The sequence below is a fragment of the Candoia aspera genome, chromosome 5 (genome assembly GCF_035149785.1).
Source record: "Candoia aspera isolate rCanAsp1 chromosome 5, rCanAsp1.hap2, whole genome shotgun sequence".
NCBI lineage: Eukaryota > Metazoa > Chordata > Lepidosauria > Squamata > Boidae > Candoia > Candoia aspera.
Genome location: NC_086157.1, coordinates 92,835,858 through 92,860,994, shown reverse-complemented (window position 1 = coordinate 92,860,994; position 25,137 = coordinate 92,835,858). Strand labels below are relative to the sequence as shown.

Sequence of the window (25,137 nt, the reverse complement as noted above, 5' to 3'; positions counted from 1 at the left end):
CCTGACTGTAGATGTTTTAATTCTTGTTTTCTGTATACTGTAAGCCACCAAGTCACTTTGATTGTGGCAGCTTTATTAAATAAGTACTACAGAAGTATGATAAAAATAAAATGATTTTTTAAAAAAAAATGTGCTTATGTGGATGCTTGAAGACCACCTTCACAACTCTGCATCATAATCTGGCATTGGTCTCTTGTTCCAGTGGTTGCAAGTTTTCTTCACTAGAAGAACCAGCCTTTACCAGTGGAAATGTTACATGGAAATGTTCTGAATCAAACAATTATGTATACAACTGAAATTATCACCTGAACTATCCACAAAATGTGGAACTCCACCTTAGTTTTGGTTTATCTGTTTCACTTACCATTTTCAACTTTTTTTTTTTGCATTGTTACTTGGCAATATTCTACCACGTTCACCTTTACTCTGTTCCCCTGGTTCAAACTGCAGTCGTTGCCTATCTACTCAGCTTCTTGTTCTTAATTCTTTTTAACTCAAACCACCACAGTAAATACTTAACAAATCTTTAACACATTTAGCAGACTTTGGATGCAGCAGACAAAATTTGTGTGCTTCTGCATGTAGATATAATCCTATTCATACTATGTATAAAATGCATAAAAAGTCATGTGCAAAATTTAAGACTTCTGCTTTAATGGACACCCTTTTCCCCACTAGTCCATTAAAACAAGGGTCTTGTGTGCTGTCAATGTTACCATATTTTTAAATCCAATTCTTTATTACTGACCCTGCTCATACCATCTATCAATTCTAGCACTGTCTGCTATGTTTTCATAAAGAACCCATGAAGTAGCTCTTTAAATTACCTCTCAAAATCTCCCAATTTGTTTCTAAGCTTTCATTTTAGCTGAAATGAAACAAACAACATCTGCTTGCATTTCTTTCGTCCACCATTTACTACTGTTGAACTTTGGAGATTGACAAATTCGTTCAAGAATAGAGTTGTATGAGATGACAATAAAGACTTGAGGAGTACCTCTCTTTGCTCTGGTCAATTCATAGGAATAGAGTTTTCCTTTCACATTGACCTCTAAACTGGTGATGCTGTTAGTTTGACTTGACTGTGTGTGTTTTGGCACAGCATGAGCACAGAGTGGAAAAACAGGATGGGGACTACCTGTGATCCATAAGGATTCGTATGTCTTATCAAGCACCTTGTCTGCCCTGGTAGAAGAATCTTTGGGTTTGCATCTGGGAATTGGGTCATAAGAACAGAATGGGTGCTACTTGTATACTTCCCATCTCGCTATACAGCAAACTCTGTATGTGAAATGTTAAGAACAGTCTTGGATGTAGTGCTGGACAATCCAAAGATTGTGATCCCTGGAGACCAAAGTCCAGGCTGGAGTTTGTTTTACGCTTATCAGTGGAATCAGTTGGACAAAAATGCTAAATTTTGACTGAATTTTAAGTGAGACTCATAAAAATATTATGTCCCACTGTTGGCTCCCAAGACAAAGGTAGGAAACTGAATAGGACAAACAAACAAAGCCAATGTTTAAGAATCATAACCATTTCAATGAACTTTATTAAAGCTCACTAAAGGCATCACAGGAACCAACAACAAAATCCATGTATTACCTTCATCTGGTTTTCCACACATGAAAATGAAATGTAAGCAATTCTGCATGCTGCTTCACATACTTGTTCTCATCTTCTAGCAAACATTTTGAACAATGATACAAATAACTTTTTAAAGCTTGGCTTTCATTTTGCTTCTGACTGAATGCCTCTTCAGTGGAAGAAACATAACAAAAATGGAGACAAAAGAAAAACTACCTTGGCATCTACAAAAGCTCTAGGTGCACTCTTTTCAAAGGAGCAGTGCCTTTTGCAACAATTTCAAGATACTTTAGCCTTAATTGATACAAAAGGTTAAATTCCTGCACAGAAGATTTTAGTCAATGTTCACAATTCCACAGGAATCTGAAAGTTACCAAGGCAATTTTCCTTTTAGAATTATCATGATTTCAACTTCTAGCTTGTCAATATATTCATTCCCCACATAATACAACAGAATTCCAAAATATAAATAGCTCCCCAAACATATCTTCCCTAATATCACATAATACATTTTCCCACAATGAAATTGCTCACTGAAATGCAATAGTCTAGTCCAAGTCCATGCTAACTGGGCTCTCATTCATATGGCAGTCACCATTTTGTTGTGTTGTCTCAATGTTTTTGATTTCATCTTCTAAATCTTCAGTTTTGTTAATGAAAGGCGTATCTGGTGGCTCTTCCTGTTTAGGAGAATCTACTTGTGGCTTTGGTTGGGTTACAATGGGCTCACATACATTGTGTAGTTCCTACAAGACAGAAACATTACAGGAATAACAGAATGCAACTCCTGTTGTGAGCTTGTATAGAAAAGTTAGCCTGCCAGTCCAAAAAGCAAGCATTTTGCTTTTATTTCAGCTAGAATTAGATGTGATGACTCTGAAAGTAAGGCCAAAGGTAATTGCAGCACGTATATTTTTTACTGAGAAATGCAGCAGCCCTACACTTCTCAGTAATACAAAAGACATCACTGATGTTTTCTTGCTCAAGTTTTTTTCTCATTTTGGCATGCAAATAAGAAATGAAGAGGGAGAGAGGCATTCTTTAATTCTATATTCATATCATTACATTTGTTATGCTCCGTCCTTTTTTAAAATTCAGACATGATTTAAATTAGATCTGACTAGAAAAATGAACCATAATATATGTGATTACAAGGAACTTAGCTTTTTCTTTGACATTTAAACCTGCATGATAATTAAGACTTACCTTCAGCTTTCTTTTGATTTCATTTACACGGACAACAGGATCCTGATCAAGACTCTGTTTAGCTTGGATGCTCAGAACGTTGTTTAACCATTCTGTTGTGTCACTGATGCACTTCTCTACTTTATTCATTTCAGTTTTGTCAATATGAATATATTTCTCATCCTGAAACAGAAATGCGGTGTATTAGTCATTACTATAAGCTTTCAAGGCTATCTCAGGCTTTTAAGTATCAGCACTAGTGTTCTTGTTCACCAATTAAGGGCTATTCTATTTGACAATAAAGTATAAGTTAATAACGCATATTTTTCATCTTCCTTCCACTCAGCAAAGCCACTTATTACAAGGCCACACTTCCAATACTTCTAATTTTCTGATTTTTCATGTAAGAAACAAGATTGCTAATTGTGCTGGCTAACTGCATACGCTTTAATACAAATAATTTATTATTGGCTACATATAAAAATATATGAACTGTCATGTCTAAATTATTCCCTTAAGTAAACATCATGGAAGGTAAGCAATCAGTAAATAGTGGGGTTTTTTTAAGACTGAGGCCTACTGACTTATTAGACTGCTATACTTCAGATTAGAAATAAAATTTATAAGGTTCACATAAAATTACATCCTCTGGTATGGCACTACGAGCTTAAAATATCCTGCTCATGTTCCTTACACTGAAAAAGATTGTTTTAAAAAAACAGCAATTTTCTTATATTCTAAAAATAACTTTTAGTTCATCAAGATTTCAATCTGTGATTCCCAGCAGGAAAAAGACCACTGGGAGAACACAACTAAAGGACATTAAGGGGAAGGAGCACACTGGGAGATTTGGGGAGAAGGGGCAACTGGACTGGCTGGTTCTGCTGCATTTGAATTCAAGTCTGGTTGCTGGGAAGCTCGATGGGCGGTGGGGGAGCACATTCTCACATGGTCACAAACAGCCTGATACCAGATTAGTCCATTGCCAAACAAGGGGCAAGTGAAAACCACAGCTCCTGTCCAAAACAGAGTGAAAATGAGCAACACTCTACTTTACTCATAAGACCCTTCTAAAATTGGTCTTGGACAACCCTGAAACAACCAAAAAGTTCCAGGTTTCTGTTTAGCTGACCTGTGATCCAGCTAGAACAGTTCAGCCAAATTAACAAAACGTAATTTTCTGTTTTGTACCCCTTCCACTTTTTATGAAAAAAACTGTCTTGTACCAGAATGATAATCATGAGATTTAATGATGATTCTCTAAAATCTGGGATTTCTTACAACTATCGTTTAGGTAGTGGTGGGGTCTATATAACAGAAGGCTGGTAAAGAATTTATCAGTGTGTAGGTAATGTCATGCATCACTGATCTATAATCCATTTCACAAAGAGGATTCAGGGCAGTTCACTCTTTTAAGTGTGTATTTTAACTATGATTACATACGTTGTTCTTATATTCTTCTGTAATCCCAGCATAGATGTGGAGCTTATGCCCCATCTCCTCTAGCAGCTTTGGCCGCTCCTCTGCTTCTTGATATCTGATTTCAATAGGAGTCCCAAATTTCTAAGAGATCAGAATAACAACAGGTCATTTTAGCAATTAGTAGTACTTTTTAAATCCAACATATAAAAATGAGAGTTAGCTATACCTTTAACTCAGTCAGTTTGTCCATATAGACTTGTTTAGCTTGGTCTTCTCCTTCTTCATATAGCCAGTCTTCTATTTCTGACAGTAGCATAGAAAAATTCTGGCGATCCTAAGCAAGGTTTAATAACAAGTTTACTTTTTAACAGCACTGCCTACCAGCTGATAGTTGCATTAGTTGCATTCATAATGCAAAATTGCTCTTAACTATATATAAAATAAAATCACAATTAATGCATTTTTAGGAAGAAAACAAGAGTAAACAAACAGAAGGGAAGTAAATATGCTAACTAGAATTGAACAATGGAATCTTAAATACTACTGGAAAATTAAGAATTTGCCACTGAAAGTTGTGATGACTGTCACCAATTTGAATGGCTTTAAATGGGGATTAATGAACCACTCTTCTTCAATATGCTACCCTATAGATATTTATTTATTTATCAAATTTGTCACCGCCCATCTCCTCTGAACGGAGGGACTTCTACTCGCAGAATCCCAAGCCAGCACATGCAATGGTCATGCTAGCACTGAGTGATAGTATTTAGTCTGTGCACTGTAAATATTCTAAACTGGCATTCTGGATGAAAGACCTAAAAATATTTTAAATAAATAAAATAACTACCTGCTCACACACAAATTTTTCATAGGGTCCAGACAGCTTGTCTCTAAAATCATAAACATATTCTTCAACTGCATTCTTTGCATCATTTCTTTCCTTCTCCAGTTTGTCCTGCATGATCATTTTGCCCTGTTTACCAAAAGAGTAATCAGAACAGTCTTAAGTACTTAAGATTTTGAATAGTTCAGTATAATTGCCTCTCTCCAATTAAATTTCTTCAAAGGCTTTGTTTACAATTGAGTGAATGATTAAAAAAATGCACTCTGTATTGTAAAGCTGTGATTTCCTTTTTAAACACTCCTGCATTATTATCTATCAAAGTTAAGTTAGACAGCATTGTATCACAAATAAGAAATTTATGACCATAGCATGAGTATCTTGCACCATGCACACAAATATTGACTAGGTTTCCAGCATCAAGTGTCAACTGCATCCATTGTGGGCTTTTATAAAATATAATACATATTTTTGTACTATGATATTTTTTGCTTTGTTACTGTATGCCACTGAGAGATGATTTGGTAAGTAAATAAACGTAAGCTATTAAAGACTGAACATTCAATGCACTCCATGCCCCATCCTTATTCACTGAATTGATGCAACTAATTCAAATGCATCAAGGGGCAAGAAATTGATCTACACTGAATCTATAATGCATAATTAGCCAGGTTTCTAGATTGCAAAGTAGTAATTTCCCATTGGTATCAGGGTCAACAGCCCTAAGCATGAGTAAAACAGTATCAACAATAATTATATCTAATAAATATAGGAATGACCCAATCATCCATATAAAAATCAACACATTCTCATCTTCAACAGTTTTACTGATCAGTGAAATGTCCATTCTTAATTTTTTTTTTAGCTAATAAGGAATTAGCCTCAATATTTTCCCAAGAGGCAAAGATGCAACTAAAAGAAAAAAACAGAATTAAATATGGATGCTGAAAGTCATTTAACACACCTCCGTTTCAATGTACATATTCAGCAGATCCTTCCCAAGCTGCCATACTAAATTAGCTTCAATAGGCAACTCAACATTTTTCACTTTTATTTTGGGTTTCTTAGCTTCTGGAGGCTGATCACTTTTCTTTTCATTTCCCTAGAGTGGACAATACATAATAAGATTACATCATGGACTGACAGAAAAAAACAGAACTGTAACAGAACTCAGTATGTCCCAATACTTTTTCTTGGTGCAGTTTCAACAATGCACTTCAACATGATCTGGCCAATGCAGATTTGCCAGAGCACCAGGTAGATTATCTTATTTTTATATAAAATTACTTCTGTATACAGTTACATTAAATTTTGTTTCCCAGCAGAACACATTTAAAGACACTCACTTTTTCGCCACTGGGGATTTTATTTTCTTCAGAGGGAGCCTCAGAAGGGGGAGACTGAGATGTTTGCTGACCATCTGTTTGTACCTGGGACTGAGCTCCAGCCTCAGTGTTGCCTTGCTGGATATTCTTCTGAAATGGGAGCCCAGGCACAAAAGATGTGAAAATGTAATAACCCAAAACCATTAAGGAGCTACAATATACTTAATGTTTGATACATCTAAGATATAAGATAGAAGATTTCTGTACATGTAAGCATTATAAAATGGATGTACATTCATCTCTCAAGAGCAAAGCACCATTAAGCATCTCTCCAATGCTCCAGGTAGATGAATCACTAATACTGAGCAAAGTATATATCACAATCTCTAACTCTCCTCTTGAGGCTGCAGAATTACCTTTCTTCCCAGCTTTGAGCTGGAAATGCCTTCTTTTAAATGACTAAGCTATTTAATACCCAAGCACTTTGGAAGTATTCCAAGGCGGGCACAGAAAAAATTGTCACCCAGTATTAGCTACTCTGATCAGTAGCAACTCTACAAAATTTCATTTTTCCCATTACCTGCTACCTGAGACTTGTAGCCGAAGGGACTCAGAACCATGCACTTTGAACTCATAACATACAGAACCTGTAATCTATCAATAAGCTATGGATTTTTTGCTATAGATAAATTGGGCAATCTTGTGCTCTCAGTTATTGTGGATTAGTTTCAAAATCCGTTATCAATGGCCATGTGTGCTGAGGAAAATAAAAGTTACAGTCTGTTAACAACTGGAGGGCTCCAGTAGCTGTTCCTGTGGATAGTTTACAAAAATTTATTTGGCTCAACCAGAACAAACCCCCAACAAAGTTAAACTCAGCTTTAAACAGTTCCTTGCATTTGATACCTTCATCCAGCTGTTGCATATTCTAGAATTTGGAAGAGTTCAAGGAGACAGAAATACTTTTAGTGACCCACCCTTAAAACCTAACGCAATTTTGATTATTCTGTTCTGAAATGCTAGCACGGCTTGTTTTGATAAAGAAGATTCTAAATTTCCCAGATGAGGAGACCAACTTACATTACAGCTCTCAAGCTTTTGATTCTGAGGTTCTATTTCAGCCTCAATACTGGAACTTTCATTCTCTTCTGTTTTCATCTGCTCCACCATTGATGCAGTAGACACACTAAAAATGCCATGAGTATTGATGCGAACTTTAACTTTAACTTTCGTTTTCTCTCCATCATTCTGAGTGGCAATATTCTGGATGATATATTTGCCTGCACACAGGAAAACAACCCCCAAAATATGGAACAAAATCATAGATTCCCAAAAGCATGAAGATTTTAGAGCGTCCTAAAGCAAGTGGTTTTTTTAAGAGAAAGAAAATCCACACTGCCCATGATTTGTTATTTAATCTTGCTATTTATTTATTGCTGTACTCATAGAGGGAATGTTCCAAATGAATTTCTGTTCTGATCATGAGTGCTAAGACGGGTTAAATATAAATATGGTAAGTAACAAGAATGGAGTTTAGATTATTTAAGACAGATGGAAATCCATAATACTGCTACCATGTTGATTAGCAGCAAACCAATTTTCTCCTAGACATACTGGTGTATCGATTTATGAAAAAAAGCTATGTCTACTTTTTAAAAAGGCCTCATAGCATCAAACATTTATCAGCCAGCACTTGGCTGTCTTATTTCTTTTTAATATTCCATTTGTAAGACAGATCCCTTTAAGCAGCATCAGTGACTACAGTAACAGCATATGGTACAGTGGTTTTCACTTATTTTATTGCAAGTTTTTGGGAGCTTTTATAAATACTTGTGTTACAAATAAAAATTCTAACTCTGTTGTTCCATTATTCAGAATTCATTTAGCTACATAAACAAAACGGTAAAATAAATACATATTGTCCTATGCGTGCAGTTAGTTAAACTCCTTTCCTACAGAGGGTTTTTTTTTTGGGGGGGGTTAATCTATTCAGCTGCTATACACTAGGGATATGCAAAATTTCCTGATTTGGGAACAGAACATTCCTGGGAACTCCAGAATGTTCTATTTCCTCCTCTGGACCATGCCATTCCAGGTGATTTGCAGGTTCTGGAAGTAAATAAATCTGAACATGCCAAACTGCTTTCAGATCAATAAATTTACTTTTACAAATAAATCACCCCTGACATGGCATGGTCCACAGTGGAGACAGAATATTCTAATCCTGAATTGCCAAACATTGCATATCCCTCCAATACCCAATAATATAAAAAACTTCCAGAGATTCTTACATACACAAGAACTTACCTATCTTTTTTTCAGGGTAGGGTACACTACTGAGATCAGAATAAAATGCTTGGAGTTCAAGTGGTCCTTTTCTGTAAAATGTCAGGACCTTGGAAAAAGGAGCTGGATGATGCCTGCTGAAAACTTCATGAATCCTACAGTGAGATAAAGGAGGAAAATGAGTTGGAGGTATCTATATGAAAGCAGTCTTTATTACTCCTCTGCCACATCCTAACTGCTTGCTTGCTTGCTTATTTACTTATGAGTTTTATATAACTGCCCATCTTAATCAAATAACTCCAGGCTATAATTTAAAAACACAAATACAATTAAAAACATGCATAATAAATATACAAAAGCTAACACATATCACACATTATCCTCAATCTCAGACTCAATTTAGGCTCTGGGATGGTATTGGGCTATACTGTACTAAGGTCTTTAATCCATAAAAAATTTGGTTTTTGTTTTGTTCCTTCGAGCCAGTTTTGTTACTCCTGGTGACTGCCTGGACTAGTCCCTGCAGTTTTCTTGGCAAGGTTTTTTGGGTTTGCCCTTACCTTCTTCCTAGGGCTGAGAGGGAGGGACTGGCCCAAGGTCACCCAGCTAGTTTTGTGCCTGAGGTGGGACTAGAACTCTCCATCTCACAGTTTCTAGCCTGGTGCATTAATCACTACACCAAACTGGCTCTCATTACAAGTTCAGTACAGGCTTTTAAAATAGATGCAGGACTTAATCTGGCCAGAATATATTATCTCTTCCCAAAAGAATCTGAAGCATATCTTCCTCTCTATTAGAGTTGGAAGCCTATCTTTTACCTTGCCAGTTGTTGTTATGAACATACAATGTTCAAAATGGATCTACACATGTAAAATCTAATACACATCTAATACATAAGTTTTCTCAAATAAAATCCAACAATTATTTTGATCAGCTCAGTCTATATATATGCTTGGACAGACCTACAGGATGGTCAAAATGGAAAATACACTCTCTACTATGCACACTAGCTAGATATAGTGAGAGAATAATCTAACATTTCAATTTCTGTGCATAACTACAATATTTCAGTATAATCATGTTCCCTAATTTGTTCAGTAACATTGGAAACAAACTTGGTATTAGGAAGTTCTACTATCAAGCATGAACCAAATGGGAAGTTTATTAAGATCATCATCATCTCAACATAGTTCCATTCATTTCCGTTGTAAATATATATTCCGGAACATCCAATGCAAATCAACTGAAGCGTCTGGCAATAAGATAATTAAAATTTGAACCTGGTAATATATTCACACCTGCCAATTTATTCTCATAGTATAACTACAACATACAACTGACAAATTTATATGGTCCAAAAGGTTGAATATTAAAGTCAATGTCACAAATTATTGTGACAAATGAGTTTGAATACATTTTGAAAAATATGTGAGTTAAGCATGAACAAAACTGCTCCAGTGCACATATGACTATTGCAATTGCTATTTATTTTATTCATTTATTACAAGTCATTATGTCGCTTCAATCAAAAAACAAAACAAAACAACTTGCAGGTGATACAAGAAGATTTGCCCCTTTTTTCTACATTGTATTATTGTAATTGTTTTTATTTTCTTTTAATTTTGTTCACTGCCCAGAGTCACTTGGTGATATGGGCAGCCATATAAATTGAATGAATGAATGAATAAATAAATAAATAAATAAATAAATAGAGTAAGTACAAAAACTATGAAGGGATATCAAGAGATTTGTGAATTTCTTTTCACCTCAAGTGGCAACTACTGAACTGGGATCACGAACTATTCAATAATATACTGCTATTTATAATTTAATTTCTTTGATTGGTTCTTCTGTGAGAATTCAGTCAAATGCGAGAGCTCCAATTTAAGCTGCATATTTACATTACAGGGCAATTGCACAGAAACATGAAATTTGAAGTTATGACTCACCCATCACCTTCTTCAAACTCTGTGCTCCACATCAATGATATTGGGAATGTAACTGCATCTGTGATGGAGATTTCTCTAACTTTAAAAGCTGGAGACAGAATTGCACACTAGAAAATGAAAATGCAACACAAGGCAACAGTTGTTATTGCCTTTCCAACAGGTCAGATTAAAATAGCTTATAAAAGGAAGAAGAACTGGTACTTTTATTGGTTTGAAAAAAGGGTTCTGGCCAACTATTTATTACAAAGCCTAATCTCATAAAGGAGATTTGTAGAAGTGAATATTTTAAATTTCAAAACAGCTTTACGACAGAAATAAGTCATATTTTCTGCAATAAAAACTATTACTTAATTTTTCTGACTTTTTTCCTTTATTTAACCGTACTATTACCTACAAAGCAAAATTTTCCAGATAATCTCACTAGCCTAAAACAGGAAAAAAAAGGCTTCAAAGTTGTGTAAGATGATAGGGAGTGGTACTGAAGAACAGTATGTTCAGTGTTTTTTACACCAACAATCACTAGGCAGAGATTTTTTCCTGTGGGATTCCAGGTGTATTTTTTTAAACTGTTTTTAACTTGTGGAGAGAAAAACCACAGAACTGATGAGGGAGATTAGGGCATAAAATTTATTTCAGCACAATCATTGTTAGTCATGCCTAATTCTAAATCGTTCCTTCCAAAACCTGTTCTTTTAAAAACTGTCTACCTCATGAAAAGAAGTCAGCACAGATTAAGCTTTCTTGTTTCTTCAGCCTGACTTTAAACACACTGCTTTTCCATGGAGACTTTTCCACAACAACCAATTGTTCAGTACCCAAACAAGGTCCACGAATAGCTGAGTGATATTTAAATATACACCTTGAAATAAGCAATAGACAACAAGGTTAATTTATCTTGTTTAAACCCATTCATGTCATCTGGTCTCTGCGTAAGTTTGCATTGAAAAAAGCCATACAAAGATTTGGATGAATTTGGGAAGTGAAAATTCTGTAGCACTAAAATGAGAACCAAACGTATTTCTCCATCCAGCCCCACTTCTGATTTAAAAATGGCTTTCCTGAAAATACCTGCAATGCACAGCCTCTTGCAACTGCTTCATCTGCATTCAGTGTTGTGCTGACATCTTTGCCAAAAAACTTCCCTATCTTCTCTTTAACAGCTGGAATACGTGTGGCTCCACCCACAATTTCAACAGCATTCACATCCTCCACTTTGAGTTGGATTTGCTCCATCAAGGAATGAAGGGGAATCTCTATTCTTTGCAGAAGATCACCACACAATTCTTCAAATTGGGATCTAAAATAACAACATTAAAAAGATATGAAAAAAGTGCCAACTTTCTGGCTGAGAAAACAACACGCACATAACCAAGAGAGAGTTCTCAAAACAAAGATCACGTACATCAACATTAGATCTTTGTAAACCTGATGAGCTCCTGAAGTAGAAAGGGAACCAGTCAGAAGTAACTGGGCCTGCATGCCCTATCAGGAACCCAGTTACAGTGACATCTTCCCAACCAGAATTTATGTATGGGATAGCTGAGAGTCTCCATATTTATGAGCTAAACAACAATTTGTGAGCAAGAGAAGGAGGGTTCTGTTTATTGCATTCGGTGTTCTTCTGGTTGCTCACTGTGGGAAGAAAGCTAAAATAGCTGGGCTATAGCCAGAACCAGCAAAATGGTTAAAAAATGACAGTTGCATACATCCCTTACCTATTCATCTTTGAAGAGATATCTGTATCATTCATAAAACATTCAATATTAAGTGGAATATCTGTGCTGTTTGAGCTCATTAGCTTTTTCAGCTTCTCACACTCTTGATATAAACGAAGGAGGGCTCGTATTTTTGATTTTGGGTCTAGTTTGTACTTGGATTTTATTTCAGCACAGAAGTAATCCACTAGTTTTTCATCAAAGTTTTTTCCTCCCAGAAAAGGATCAAAAGCTGTGCCAAGAACCTAATTTGAAGAAAAAGAAGAGAATGTGAATTGCCCAATCTGTTATCATCCATATATGAAATATTTTCAGTGCAGATATAAAGCCCAAGAGATGTTGCTACCACCCAAAATTCTTTAAGCATAATGTCAGTGCTTAAGTATGGATTTATACAGTGTTTCCAAGGTGTGGTAAACAGCACTGCCAGGAATCAAAAGTTTCCACTGATCCCATCCAGTTATCTAGTTCTAACACAGAGACTATAAACAAACCAGACCAATATTAATTCTAGTGTAACATTTTGTAAGCATGCACAGAATTAAAGTATTTTATATTTCCGTTTTTCTTATTCTAGAACGCTTTAGCAGATTACACATTTTAAAGTTATTTTTACTTCATCACAGTGATTTTTCCCCCACTTATCTATGTCTGCTGTCAGTTACTTGCTTTTTCTTCTATGTGCAAAGAGTAACCTAGGATAATATATAGCACTCTTTTCAGCTTTATTTTGATCCTTATTTATTATTGAATTTATGTTCTGCCTTTTCTGTGGAGAGCTGAAGGCAGGGTATGTTGGAGCATTCCCTCATTATATCCTAATAAAAAACCGTGTGAGGTAGATGAGGCTGAGAAAGGATGACTGGCTCAAAGTCACCCAGTGCTGAGTGGGAACTTGCACCTACATTTCTCCAGATTTAATCCAACAGCTTCACAACTACCCTTCACTGGATCATCCATAAAACTGGATTTTGTATACAGGCAGCCTTGCACGGCTTTCTAGGTTCTGTCTACCTTGAGTTTTCCCTTGTTAAAAGCACAGGCTGATACTTGAAATGCTGAATGGCCCATATCTATGAACACCACTAATCGTGGCTTCTCTTCTGCAGCTGGAAGGTCCTGCTTGTAAATCCCATAGTTCAGTGCCACTGTAAAAAATAAATAAATGTGAATTTACTTTTGCCCAGTAGCATGCAGGTGAGGGATGATGCAGCTGTAATCTAACATATTTGAAGAACATCAGGCTGGGGAATGCTATATAAAGTTACTTACATCCAGAACTAGAATATCAATTACATTAGCACAGGAGAGAAACAATGGAGAATTTTAATGTACTGTGGCAGCTAAGTAATATTGTACTATATAGCAATGCATAACCCAATAGTATGGTAAATACTGTTGCTGCTACTACGTTTACTATTATTTAGTTAAGCACCAAACCAACACAGCATAATCATATAAAACCAACATAAGAAATTAATACAAGAGCCAAATGATCCATAAAACTGTATCCAGACAGGAATAAATCAACCAGTAAACATTACCAGCTCTACACCCAGGACCCTCTCATGGCAATTACAGTCAAAGAAAGTTCAGCAACCCTCCTAGATATTTCTGAAGGTTGATCTGCTAGTAAGAAGAAAAGTGTTGACCATTTCAAGCTGACCCTAAACAGTTAGGTAACAAGCATGATATTATGAATGTCAGGCTTGATACAGAGGACAGCACAGGAATACACGCAATATTGTTTTGTTTGCACCACCCCAACAGATACATAAATGATCCTGCAATGGAATGCTACTGAGCCACCCCTCCAGAACCATGGATGGTGGGACACTGTCTAGCCAATGAGAATGTTCTGCTATGCAAGATAGAATGTTAATGAGGTATTTATTTATCATATTTTTAGTATGTAGTTAGGTGGATGTAAACGTTAGACCTCAAAGGCCCCCATCATAATAATGAACAGCTGTACTCCTATCTCTTCACTGCTCTGTCTATAAAGTGGCTCTCTCAAATTCCATTATCATCAAGTACAGGGATGAAAGGACACAATAATTTAAATCCAGAGCTGTGCCTTCCCTCCAGAAACAACAAACTTATCAACTAAGATGAACTAGGCCGTTAAAATTAATTTTAACCAGTTTTAACTAGTAAGATCTCATACAAGCCTCTACACAATGAGGGCCAGACTCCAAAAGAAGAAGAGCATTTGACACACTGCAGGTGTCCTGATTACCAGGAAACACACTGAGGCGAGGACTTGGTCTCTAATATTTATTAGTAGTACTTAACAAGAATCCTAACAAACTGAGAAAGCGTGGGAAAACCCAGCCATATAAACCTCAACGGTTAAGGCGGTCCCGATCTGTGTCTCTTTGAATGGCTGAACAGTTCCTCAGTGCTACGCATGCGCTTGACAGTCTGGGTGAGAGCCCCCTGCTCGCCATCCTTACTCATGACATCAGGTCTGTGTGTGTGTGTATGCTACCAAGATCAGATCAATGCCCATCATAAAGGCCTTCTGGAAACTAACAAAGTTGACGCGTGCACAGCATTTGTATTACTGTAATGGATTATTATTCTACTATTGTCTTGGTTTCAGCATTATTTTATTATTGAAAACCATTAGGTGTCCATGCAGATTATGCCAGTGCATAAATAATAAATAAATAAATAAATAAAGCTTCTATTGCTCACCAGCTGTCATATCATTCATTAGCCTGAGACAATTTAGTCCAACAACCTGAGCTGCATCAAGCAGTGATCTTCTTTCAGCATCAGTGAAAAATGATGGCACCTGAAGAAAGCAATTATACTCATGCGAATCAGATATCTGAGGAAAATATTTGTTTTCAACACAAAAGCCATTTTGTTTTACAACTCAATTCCTCTGAGATTAATTTATCAGATAACACATGATTTTAACTAGCTATGAAGTCACCCACAAATACATTCATTCCCACTATAATCCAAAGGGTGAAATTAGAACAAAGAACCTGCCTTTAGGAACATACTAAGCAATGCTTAAAATGGCAATGGAAATTTTAAAAAATCATACTTTTCATTTTGTAAGCAACGTTTTGTAAAATGACTTAACCTATTTCAATGAGGCAAACTGACTTCTGGAAGAAAACATGAATTCAAGTGATTTTTTTTTTTAGCCAATGAATAGGAGAATAATTTTGGAGGTATCATTAACACTTTTGCTTAGTAGCAATACTTCCTTGCTCTTCCAGATCTGGCTATGAGAAAACAAAATCTAAGAGCTTGTAGTAGCTTCTGACAACTCAAAATTGCTTTATAACGTACCATTTCTAGTTTGTTACATCTACATCAAAGAAAGAGAAACAAAATTAATGTCCAAAAGTAACAGAACCCTACTGAAACAACTTCTGAAATGGATTATATGGAATATGCAAAGCATCAGTTTTCATATATAATGCTTCTACACAAAAGCAAATCATTTGCTGAGTAGCTGCAAAAAATCTGTTCCTATTAACCATTCAGGTGTTACAAAAATGAGTCTGATCATCTTTAAAAATAAGTATTCACAACCTGATTTATGTCTTTGTTATTTGGACAAGTACACAATATGCAGTTTTTTATATTATTACAAATTACAAAAATACATTATTTTACATTAATTATTCACTTGTTTTGTATACTTTAAATTAGGACTTTTTGTTGTCTTCCATTTTAAAGGATTTGTATCCTACACTATCATGGGGGGGCACTATTTAATTCATTTTTCTTATTTGTTTTGTATGTGCTTTCTTTCATCAATAGCACAACAGCAAACATCCCATACAGTTCTACCCTGCCTTCAGATTCAAGCGATATTCAAAGTTGTTTACATTGTTTGAGGAACTATTATACAAATAAAAAGCTTCAACTGAACTTAATATTTAGTCAATTTACTTACTGAAATAACACAATCTGTTACAGGTTTTTTGAGGTTATTTTCAGCTGTCTCCTTCAGCTTAGTCAACAGCATAGCTGTTATCTGCTCTACACTAAATAAATGTTCTTCATCCATATATGTTACCTGCAGAAAAAGAAAAGAGGGAGGCAAGTAATATAGCATTTCAAACTGTCACTGTTATTTTTAGATACTGGATTTCCAACACTCCTCCCAAACCTTGTTTTGAAATGTAAAGCAGGCCAATGCTTCTTTTGTTCCATTTCCACAACTGTTCAGTTTTTGCTCAGAATTTTGTAAATTAATACTGACATTTTTACCTTTATTCCAACACTCCCATTCTTCATTGGAACTACACAGTAGCTCACATGCTCTTTTTCCTTCTGAATAAAAGTATCGTTATATGTACGACCATGGAACCTCTTGAAATTATATACTGTGTTGTCAGCATGTGTAATTAGCTGCAAAAGGAGAAGGTAGTTTCAGTGGTTAACAAAATTTCATACTTCATTTTCCATTACTAGTTAAAAGTATAATAATAAATTTATGGAAGAAAGGAGAGAGGAGGAAAGAAATATTTCTAATTTCTTGCCTTAATTATGCTTTTTTCACACTAAAGCAAATGTGGATCTGACCAAAGTGCGGTCATTATACTACCTCACAGGAATTGGGCAGCTATTCCTTTATATTTAGGAAAGTACCAAGGGGATACATTAGGCCACTAATTTTTGTTTTGACCTCAACAATCTCAAATGCCAAGAAGACAAGCTTTGTATACGTATATATGCTTATGTTAGTTTGGTTCTCGATCATGACTAAACAGCCTTTCTGATCCAGTGCCTTCCACATGAAGGGCTATATAGGCAGGATACTGGAAATGTAACATATTCGGAGGAAAAATTAAGGGTGGCTGCACTTACGGTATGCAATCTTGGCTACTGATTTAGTTCCCTAGGTTTAGAAAGACAGAGCAGCACCTTGAGTTTACTTTGTGCTTTACCCGAAAAAGGTCACTATGATGGGTTTTATCAATCACATCATCATCTAATTTGTATACCAAAGATATAAATGCCATTTATCCTGCTCTTTTTTTCAGAAGGGAACTTACTTGATTTTTAGCAGATACTCCAATTGCCCTGTTTTTGGACCCAAATGACACCACTGATCTGAAAAGAGATATGGGTACAACTATCATTGGAAAGTTCATATGACATATAAAGATATAAAAACACCAAGTAACTATACATGGTATTTCCTTCAAAATTCTGAAGAAGTTCACAAATAAGCCAACAGTGCTGATAGCTAAACAAGAACAATTGCTCGCAACAGTATAAAGAGTTCTTTTATGCAAAGATTTACATTTTATATGTTAAAATTACTCAAGAATCTTAACAGAAATGCAGTTAAGAACAATATGAATCTGACAACACTGAGAATTTAAACTGCTAAAGATAGAATTCTCTACATTTGATCCTGATTTAAAGAGAAACAAGTCAAGATTCTGTGGGCAACCCCTCAACTAATCAAAGTTTTTAAGAAAAGAAAAGCTGAAATCAAAAGACAGTTGAGTTCTATGTATGCAAACAGCCCACTAGATTATTATGGAAAACAGTATGAGAATGAAAGCACCACATTCAGGTTGGGTTTGTCTCCTCTGTAATGCATTGTGCTTATCCTTATACAGTACTGATAAAACTATGCTCTGCAATCTTCATCTTCACTTGATTGTTTTCAAAAACTATTTCACATGATCAAACTACACAATGTCATAAAGAATAAGTAAATGTATGTAGTAATACTGTTTTCAAAATAGCTTTGTTAAAATTAAGCCTGAAACAATGAAAACGTACTCTTCTTCAAATATATTCTAGCTTGAGTGAAGGTTTCTTATTTTTTTATGTTTAAATTACGGTTTCCAATGACATCTGAAACAGGTGGCTTAAGAGTTTCCCAAGACCACATGTGGCTCCTGAAATAAGGCTGCATTAACCTCTACAAATTTCAAAGTCTTATTTTTAATATGATAAACAGTGGAAATTGTTAAATATATGACTGCTAAGTACTTATATTAATTTATATGAGATTTATATTAATTTTATTTTGTTAAATAAACAAAATGAAATGACATGTATTTCTTCTCCAGGCTCCATCACTATGTTTTGAGAGTGGTCCCTACATGTTCCTCAAAGCCAAGTGGGTCCTTTAGCCTGGAAAAAGTTATACACCTCTATTTTATATCCTGGTATCAAGAAGAATCAAGGTATATCATATCAATAAACTATGGTTTATTGAGCTAAGGTAATTACGTTTGAACAATCATACTAAAGTTAAAAGCAAACAATGGGGTAATACATCATTGAGATAAAAGTTATAAATAAAGCATGTTAATTATATACTGAAATTCTGCATACAGGGGTAGCAGCTTGCATATCATAGGTCCTCTGATTCCAAGAGATGTCACCCAGTATAATTTACCAACTTCCCTGAACTAGCTGTGTCCAATTACACCCTCTACAAACCAAGATACCTTTTTTCATCTTATTTATGAACATTACCTATTCCACCCCAAAATATAATCCATTACTTAAATTCACAATTTTCTTTGATTTTGTAGTGTTAAACACCTAATAGGAGATCATGAATTTAATTTTAAGAATCCAGAAACGCACACTTTATCATGCTTGTAGAGTATCTCCATGTTTAAGTCAGCTCATTTCATATTCTAACTGATGTTTCTAAAATTATATTAAAATAAAAATTTTGGTTATGAACAATACACTATCAGTGATTCTTAACAACTCTCTTACAAACCCTAACTCTTGAAAGGAAGAATGGAATACAGATGTGATTTCAAATACCAGCATACAGCCACAGACCCAGATCTAATCCAGCATCCACATGTTAGGAATTCAGTCACAGGAAATGGAAATATGTTTGATGTCTAATGTTTAAAAACAATCAAGTTCTGGCACTCTGAAGAATTAAAAAGGTATTTGATACAAGCTTTCTTGGAGCAGATTCCATTAAAAAATGCAAGAGTATAAATTCTTTAACTCTAAGTATTCCTGCCAGGGTCAGATCAAGAAATTCATCTGAACAATCGCTGAATATGGAAAGTGGACATTCCAATGTCATGGATATATCAGTCTAACCTTTCTTTCAGAGGACTCTCTAGCACCCAGATCTTTTCTCAACTGACCCTGGGCAAAGGAAAATCCAGTGTTTCATTTATTTATTTTTTTCCTCTTTTACCTCCTACCTTAATCTGGGGATGGAAAACTCCAGAAGCTTCCAGAACCCAGTAGAAGTTGGACCAATCCTATCAGGGCTCTTCAAAAACCAGCAGGCTCCTCCCTCATCACCTTCCACTTCCTTCAGAACACCACCAGTAGAAGCTAATTAGCCAGAGAAAATGCCTAAGCTATAAACTGAAAAGGTACTGCGGCAGCATCCCTCTCATTAACTAATACACCAACGAGAAGCCAAAAATCAGAATTTCCCTGCCACCCTACCATACACAGACACACTAGTCATACACCAACACGCTCTCTGCTGTTTTGGGAGGGGTGGGATGGTTTTTTTTTCCTCATGCATGAGCCGTAGAAAGGCTTTGACTGATGAGGTGTAAAACGGCCCCGATGGGCGAATCCATGTGCTTGGAATACGGTGCAGCCATCTCTCTGAGCAGCGATCATCTCTAACTGGGGAAATGGCCTTCTGCCTCTACGCTCACGGAAGGAATATAAAAAAGACGAGAAGGCTGCTCCTAGGCACAGCTACTCTAGAGAAACCGAAACGCAAAGGAATGCAAATCCGAAAAAGCATCATTATATATAACTTTGAACAAAAAGCAACGCGATGGGGATTAGGGCTCTTTAAAAAAAAGGGTGGGGGCAGCCTGATCAGGAAATCATCAGAAGACCAAAAGAACCCACCCGCCATAAAAAAGGCAGTGCCGCTAGTCTAGCCAGGTCCAATTCTTCGCGAGTAAGCTCTACGTACCTCGCATGCCAGCCATGCTACCTGGGATAAATTTGTAGCGTTCAACTCAATCCCCATAGACACGCGCCATGTATATTCCCACGTTTCTGAGCTTTACAACCCCCGTCATTTAAGACGGAGGCTCCCCCCGCCCCCCGTCTCGGCAATTCGCCACCCCTTCGTAGCCCACCCTCCGTCTCCACTTCCAGCTGCCGGTTACGTACGGAGTGCATCGGTCGCTGAACTCGTTGGCCACGGTCTCTATTCCGCCGGCTCTCGCCACCGCGATGTAGCAGCTCTGCGAGCCTAGATCGAAGCCCACCACAGCCATGACTGGGCAGCTGCACCGGCCGCTCCTGGAAGGAAAGCCGCTCGCTGCCTTCTACTCCCGCTCAGTCCGAGATGCGGGGGGAAGAGCCTCTCATCCGCTGCGGGAAGACGCCACCCTCACGCTCGCCACCCGCGCGCGAAACTCGCCACCTCCAGAGAGAGGACTTCAAGATGACAATGGGCAGAAGTTTCCAGAATCTACGGCGGCTACTCGCCGGCTCCACGTGCGGCTTCCGCTTCCGCCTTCTCGGGCATTCTCGAACCCTCCCGGCCAATGGCAACGTCCGGAACCTGGTGACGTTATCGTTGTCAAGGCGACCTCGGACGCCGCGCATCCCCAAGCTTTCGCCGCTTTGGCGCAGGTAAGAGGCGTGCTCAGTGGAGGTCCTGCGAGGGCATGCGCTGTTTTTGCTTGCGGGAAGGAGTAAAATTATCTAAGAGTAAAATTATCTAAGTATTTCCGTTATTTTAGTTCTCTGGGTAATCTGGGGCCTTTGAGTACAATGTCAGTTAATATATGCTTGCAATTTCTTGGCTTCATAGGTTTTTATTTTTTAGAAAGGCATTATTTAACTTCATTTCTGTTCAACTTTACTTAGATAACACTTTTCATTTCGTCACCGCCCATGTTCCCCAAAAGAGGGACTCTGGGCGTTTACAATAAAGCTAAAAAGATTGAAATACAATAAAAACAAGATATAGTACATAAATATAAAATGGCATCAAGATGCCAGTTAAAAATTCTAATTCTAATTTCTAAAAATTCTAATTCAAATTCATAAACATACGAGGACCACTTTAAGGTGCTAGCCACCCCCAAGATTGACTAACCCCCCCTTCCTGCCCCAAGGGAGATGGCAGAGCCAGGTCTTTAATTTTTTCGGGAAGGTCAGGAGAGAGGGGCCAGAAGAGAGGGGCTGTTAGGTTGGTGAGTCTGTCATGGTTTAAGTTCACTGTTTCTGTTTTTTACACTTGCCATAGTTGAGCCATCATGGCTAAATGTAGCTCTTTCCAGTTTGGTGCGCCTTTCACCAATCCTTGCTGGTGTAGCTGTCCTGGCTGAGAATGACTGATATTAAATTGAATCCACCTGAATATTTGAAAAAAGCCAAATTTAAAAGTGTTTAAAATTACAGTACTTTTAACAATCCTCCTATACATGTTTGTTTGGAAGTAAACTACATTGTTCATGGAGAAATCTATGAAGTCGACACTGACTTGATGGCTCATAATCAAAAAGGCCCATTGTATCCAATGGCATTTATTATTTTTATGTCTGTTACAAAATTTGGGTTTTGGTGGTGCCTTAATTGAATATAATTTATTCAGTTAACCCAATTTTCTGCATTTTCATGACATAATGTCCTAACAGCCAGGAACCATGCTGAGACAAGGAATAGGTCTCTAGTGTTTTATTACTGCTACATTAGACAGAAAATCCTAACAAACTGAAGAAGCGTGGAAAAAACCTAGACAGATAAACCCCAAAAGTTAAGGCGGGTCTGATCTGTGTCTCTTTGAATGGCTGCTTAACTCCTTAGTACTACGCATGCGTTTTCCCCCCGGATAGGGGCCGCCTCCTGCTCACCATCAGTACTCATGACATCGCCCTCCCCTCCAGATTCACATTCCATTTCAGCCCCCTCCCTTCCAGAGGTCTCATGAGAGTCCATCTCCCCCTCCAAGCTCCCATGGGAACTGGGCAATGATGGAAATTTTTCAAAGGAAAACTCCGAGGACGAATCAGTGCTGCTCTCCAGGTCTGATAACGCTTCTGGCCCAGGTGGCTGCTGCTGGAAAATAGCTAGATAATTAGAAGATTCTTCCCCACTCCCCCCTGGGAAATGCAAGCCGGAGGTGGAGGGCTGCGGCTCCCCCTCCTCCTCTCTCTCTGGCCTCAGAGCCTCTGGCGGGGGTGGAGGTTGCCAACTTACGAACTCCTTTGCTTGGGATTCCTCTGCTTGCTCAGTCAAGTGAGGAATCTCTGGTAGAGTGCGAGGCTTGGATTTGTGAGGGAAAAGCTGATGGAATCGTTGAACCAGCGCTGGTGCGTGTACATCTCTGGCATTTTCCCACATGCACTCTTCCTCAGGGTACCCTTTCCAGTGTATTAAATATTGGATGCCCCTTCCCCTCCTCCTAGAGTCCAGAATTTCCTCGACTTCGTATTCTTCCTCCCCCTCCACAATTACTGGAGGTGGGGGGGGCAGTTGCGATCGTAAGGTACTTGGGGGAGGGTCTTTGGCTAGCAAGGTTCTGTGAAAGACTGGATGGATTTTCATGGATGCTGGCAGCTTTAAGCGATAAGCCACTGGATTTATCTGCTGTACCACAGTGAAAGGGCCCACAAACTTAGAGTCCAACTTCTTGGAGGGCCTGGTAGAGGTCAAAAACTTGGTAGAGAGCCACACTTTGTCTCCTACTGCAATCACTGGCCCCTCTTGTCTGTGAGCATCTGCAGCTCTCTTGTAAGCACTCTTTGCCCTGTTCAGCTGCTCCTTTAACAACTCCTCTGTGGCTTGTTGCTCTTTAAGAAAATCAGCCGTGGCTGGAACAGTTCCCTGCTGGGAGGAGGTGGGCAACACCTGAGGGTTAACCCCGTAGAGTGCTTAGAAAGGAGATACCTTGGTAGAGGATTGCACAGAGTTGTTATAAGTAAATTCTGCCATGGGGAGCAGGGCTGGCCAATTGTCTTGCCGATAAGTGGTGTAACACCTGAGATACTGCTGTAACCATTGGTTAATTTTCTCAACTTGCCCGTTACTAGCCGGATGATGCGATGATGATAGGTGGATCTGGACCCCTAATGACTGGAAAAGGGCCCTCCAGAACCTGGAAGTGAACTGAGGGCCTCTGTCACTCACCAAGTGATTTATCATGCCTCTATACCTAAAAACATGGTCCATGAACAACTGCTCTGTGGCTTGCGCAGATGGGAGGCCCTTGCAAGGAATAAAATGCACCATTTTACTGAAAAGGTCCACCACCACTAGTATGGAAGTCAGCCCCTGGACCGGGGGTAAATCAGTGATGAACTCTATGGACATTGTATCCCAAGGCCTACTAGAGGTGGGTAGGGGTTGCAAGAGTCCTGTGGGCTTCCCTGGGAGAGGCTTGGCTCGTCTACAGGTATGACAAGAAGCAACTTTATGTCTGCAGTCATCTTAGGCCACCAGTAGCCTCTCAGAGCTCTACAGAGAGTTTTGAAAACACCTCCGTGGCCTGCCGTTTGATGGTCATGGCAAAGTCTCAGTATTTCTTCCCTCAGTGAGGGGGAAATGTATAATCGCCCACTATGCCAGAGGATTCCTGCCTCCACATTAAAGGGGGAGGCAGTGTCTTGCGGGCCCCTCTGGAGGTCATCCATCCTGGCCCTGGCATATGGGTCCTGTTGCTGCTGAGCTCTGACTCTTGTAAATAGGTCCTCTGCTTGTCTGCCTGCTGCTAAAATCTCTGTCTGGTTCCCCCTCATAGACTGCTGAAAGTTGTGAGGTTGTAATATAGTAGCCTGTACCTCCTGGTGAGTAGCGGGGGTTGCCTGAATGGATTGAGACAGGGCATCTGCCAAACAGTTCTGCACCCCGGGAACATAAGAAATAACAAAATTGAAACGGAAGAAAAACTGGCTCCATCTGATTTGGTGTGAGGTGAGGGATCTGGTGTTTTGTAGAAGCTGTAAATTCTTGTGATTGGTGCAAACTTTCACAGGAAAGGTTGCACCTTCTAGCCAGTGCCTCCACTCTTGAAATGCTGCTTTAATTGCTAGCAACTCCTTGTTAAAAGCATCATAGTTTCTCTCTGCTGGTGAGAGCGTGCGGGAGAAAAATGCAGAAAGTAGCAATGTATTCTCTGTTTTGTTTGTATATTGCAATAAAACAGCACCAATAGCAATATCTGAAGCATCTGAATGCATTATGAATTGCTTCGTGGGATCAGGGTGCTTTAAAAGCGGCTGGGATGCAAAGAGTTGCTTAAATTCTTGGAAGGCTGCTTGCTCTCTCTCCCCCCCAAATTAATTTTGATCCTTTCTTCAAAAGCTGTGTGAGGGATTTAGCCCTGTCACTAAATTTATTTATGAATCTCCTGTAAAAATTGCAGAACCCTAGAAATTTTTGTACCTCTTTCACATTTCGGGGGGGTTGCCGAGAGATAATTGCCTGGACCTTAGAAGGATCCATGGATATGCCTTCTGTTGATATTTTATAGCCCAGGAAATGTAATTCAGTTAAATCAAAGGCACACTTCTCTAGCTTGGCAAACAGCTTGTTCTCTCTCAGTCTTTGTAAGACATTACGTACATGGGTTACATGAGTTGTAGCATCCTCAGAGAATATTAATATGTCATCTAGATAAATGACCAGATACTTATCTAGTAAATCAGAGAAAATTTGATTCATAAATCGGGAAAATATGGCTCCTGCATTAGACAAGCCAAAGGGCAAAACAAGGTACTCAAATTTACCAAACCTGGTATCGAAGGCAGTCAGATATTCATGCCCCTCTTTCATCCGGATCAGATTGTACGCATTCCTGAGGTACAACCTAGTAAAAATGCATGCTTTCTGTAAGCGATCCAGCAGATCAGATATCAGGGGCA

General features: G+C 38.1%; 1 protein-coding gene across 1 annotated transcript; it reads right to left on the bottom strand.

Moving 5' to 3' along the window:
- Positions 1 to 1,518: 1,518 nt before the first annotated feature.
- HSPH1 (heat shock protein family H (Hsp110) member 1) lies at positions 1,519 to 20,690 on the bottom strand. Its single transcript, XM_063305711.1, has 18 exons — positions 20,435 to 20,690; positions 17,338 to 17,395; positions 16,550 to 16,690; positions 16,233 to 16,355; positions 15,008 to 15,107; positions 13,322 to 13,455; positions 12,308 to 12,552; positions 11,661 to 11,889; positions 10,593 to 10,699; positions 8,665 to 8,798; positions 7,438 to 7,637; positions 6,379 to 6,507; positions 5,997 to 6,134; positions 5,039 to 5,164; positions 4,418 to 4,525; positions 4,213 to 4,332; positions 2,791 to 2,952; positions 1,519 to 2,330 (listed from the first exon to the last, which is right to left on the bottom strand). Exons 1-18 carry the CDS (start codon positions 20,539 to 20,541, stop codon positions 2,133 to 2,135), a joined length of 2,559 nt encoding a protein of 852 aa, XP_063161781.1. The 5' UTR covers positions 20,542 to 20,690; the 3' UTR covers positions 1,519 to 2,132.
- Between the last annotated feature and the right edge of the window lie 4,447 nt (positions 20,691 to 25,137).

Coding starts and splice junctions, on each gene's coding strand:
- HSPH1 (XM_063305711.1), bottom strand. CDS start 20,541: ATGGCTGTGGTGGGCTTCGATCTAGGCTCGCAGAGCTGCTACATCGCG. Junction 13,456..15,007: donor AATGAATGATATGACAGCTG/GTGAGCAATAGA, acceptor TATTTTTTACAG/TGGCACTGAACTATGGGATT. Junction 7,638..8,664: donor CTACCCTGAAAAAAAGATAG/GTAAGTTCTTGT, acceptor TCCTGTGTGCAG/GCAAATATATCATCCAGAAT.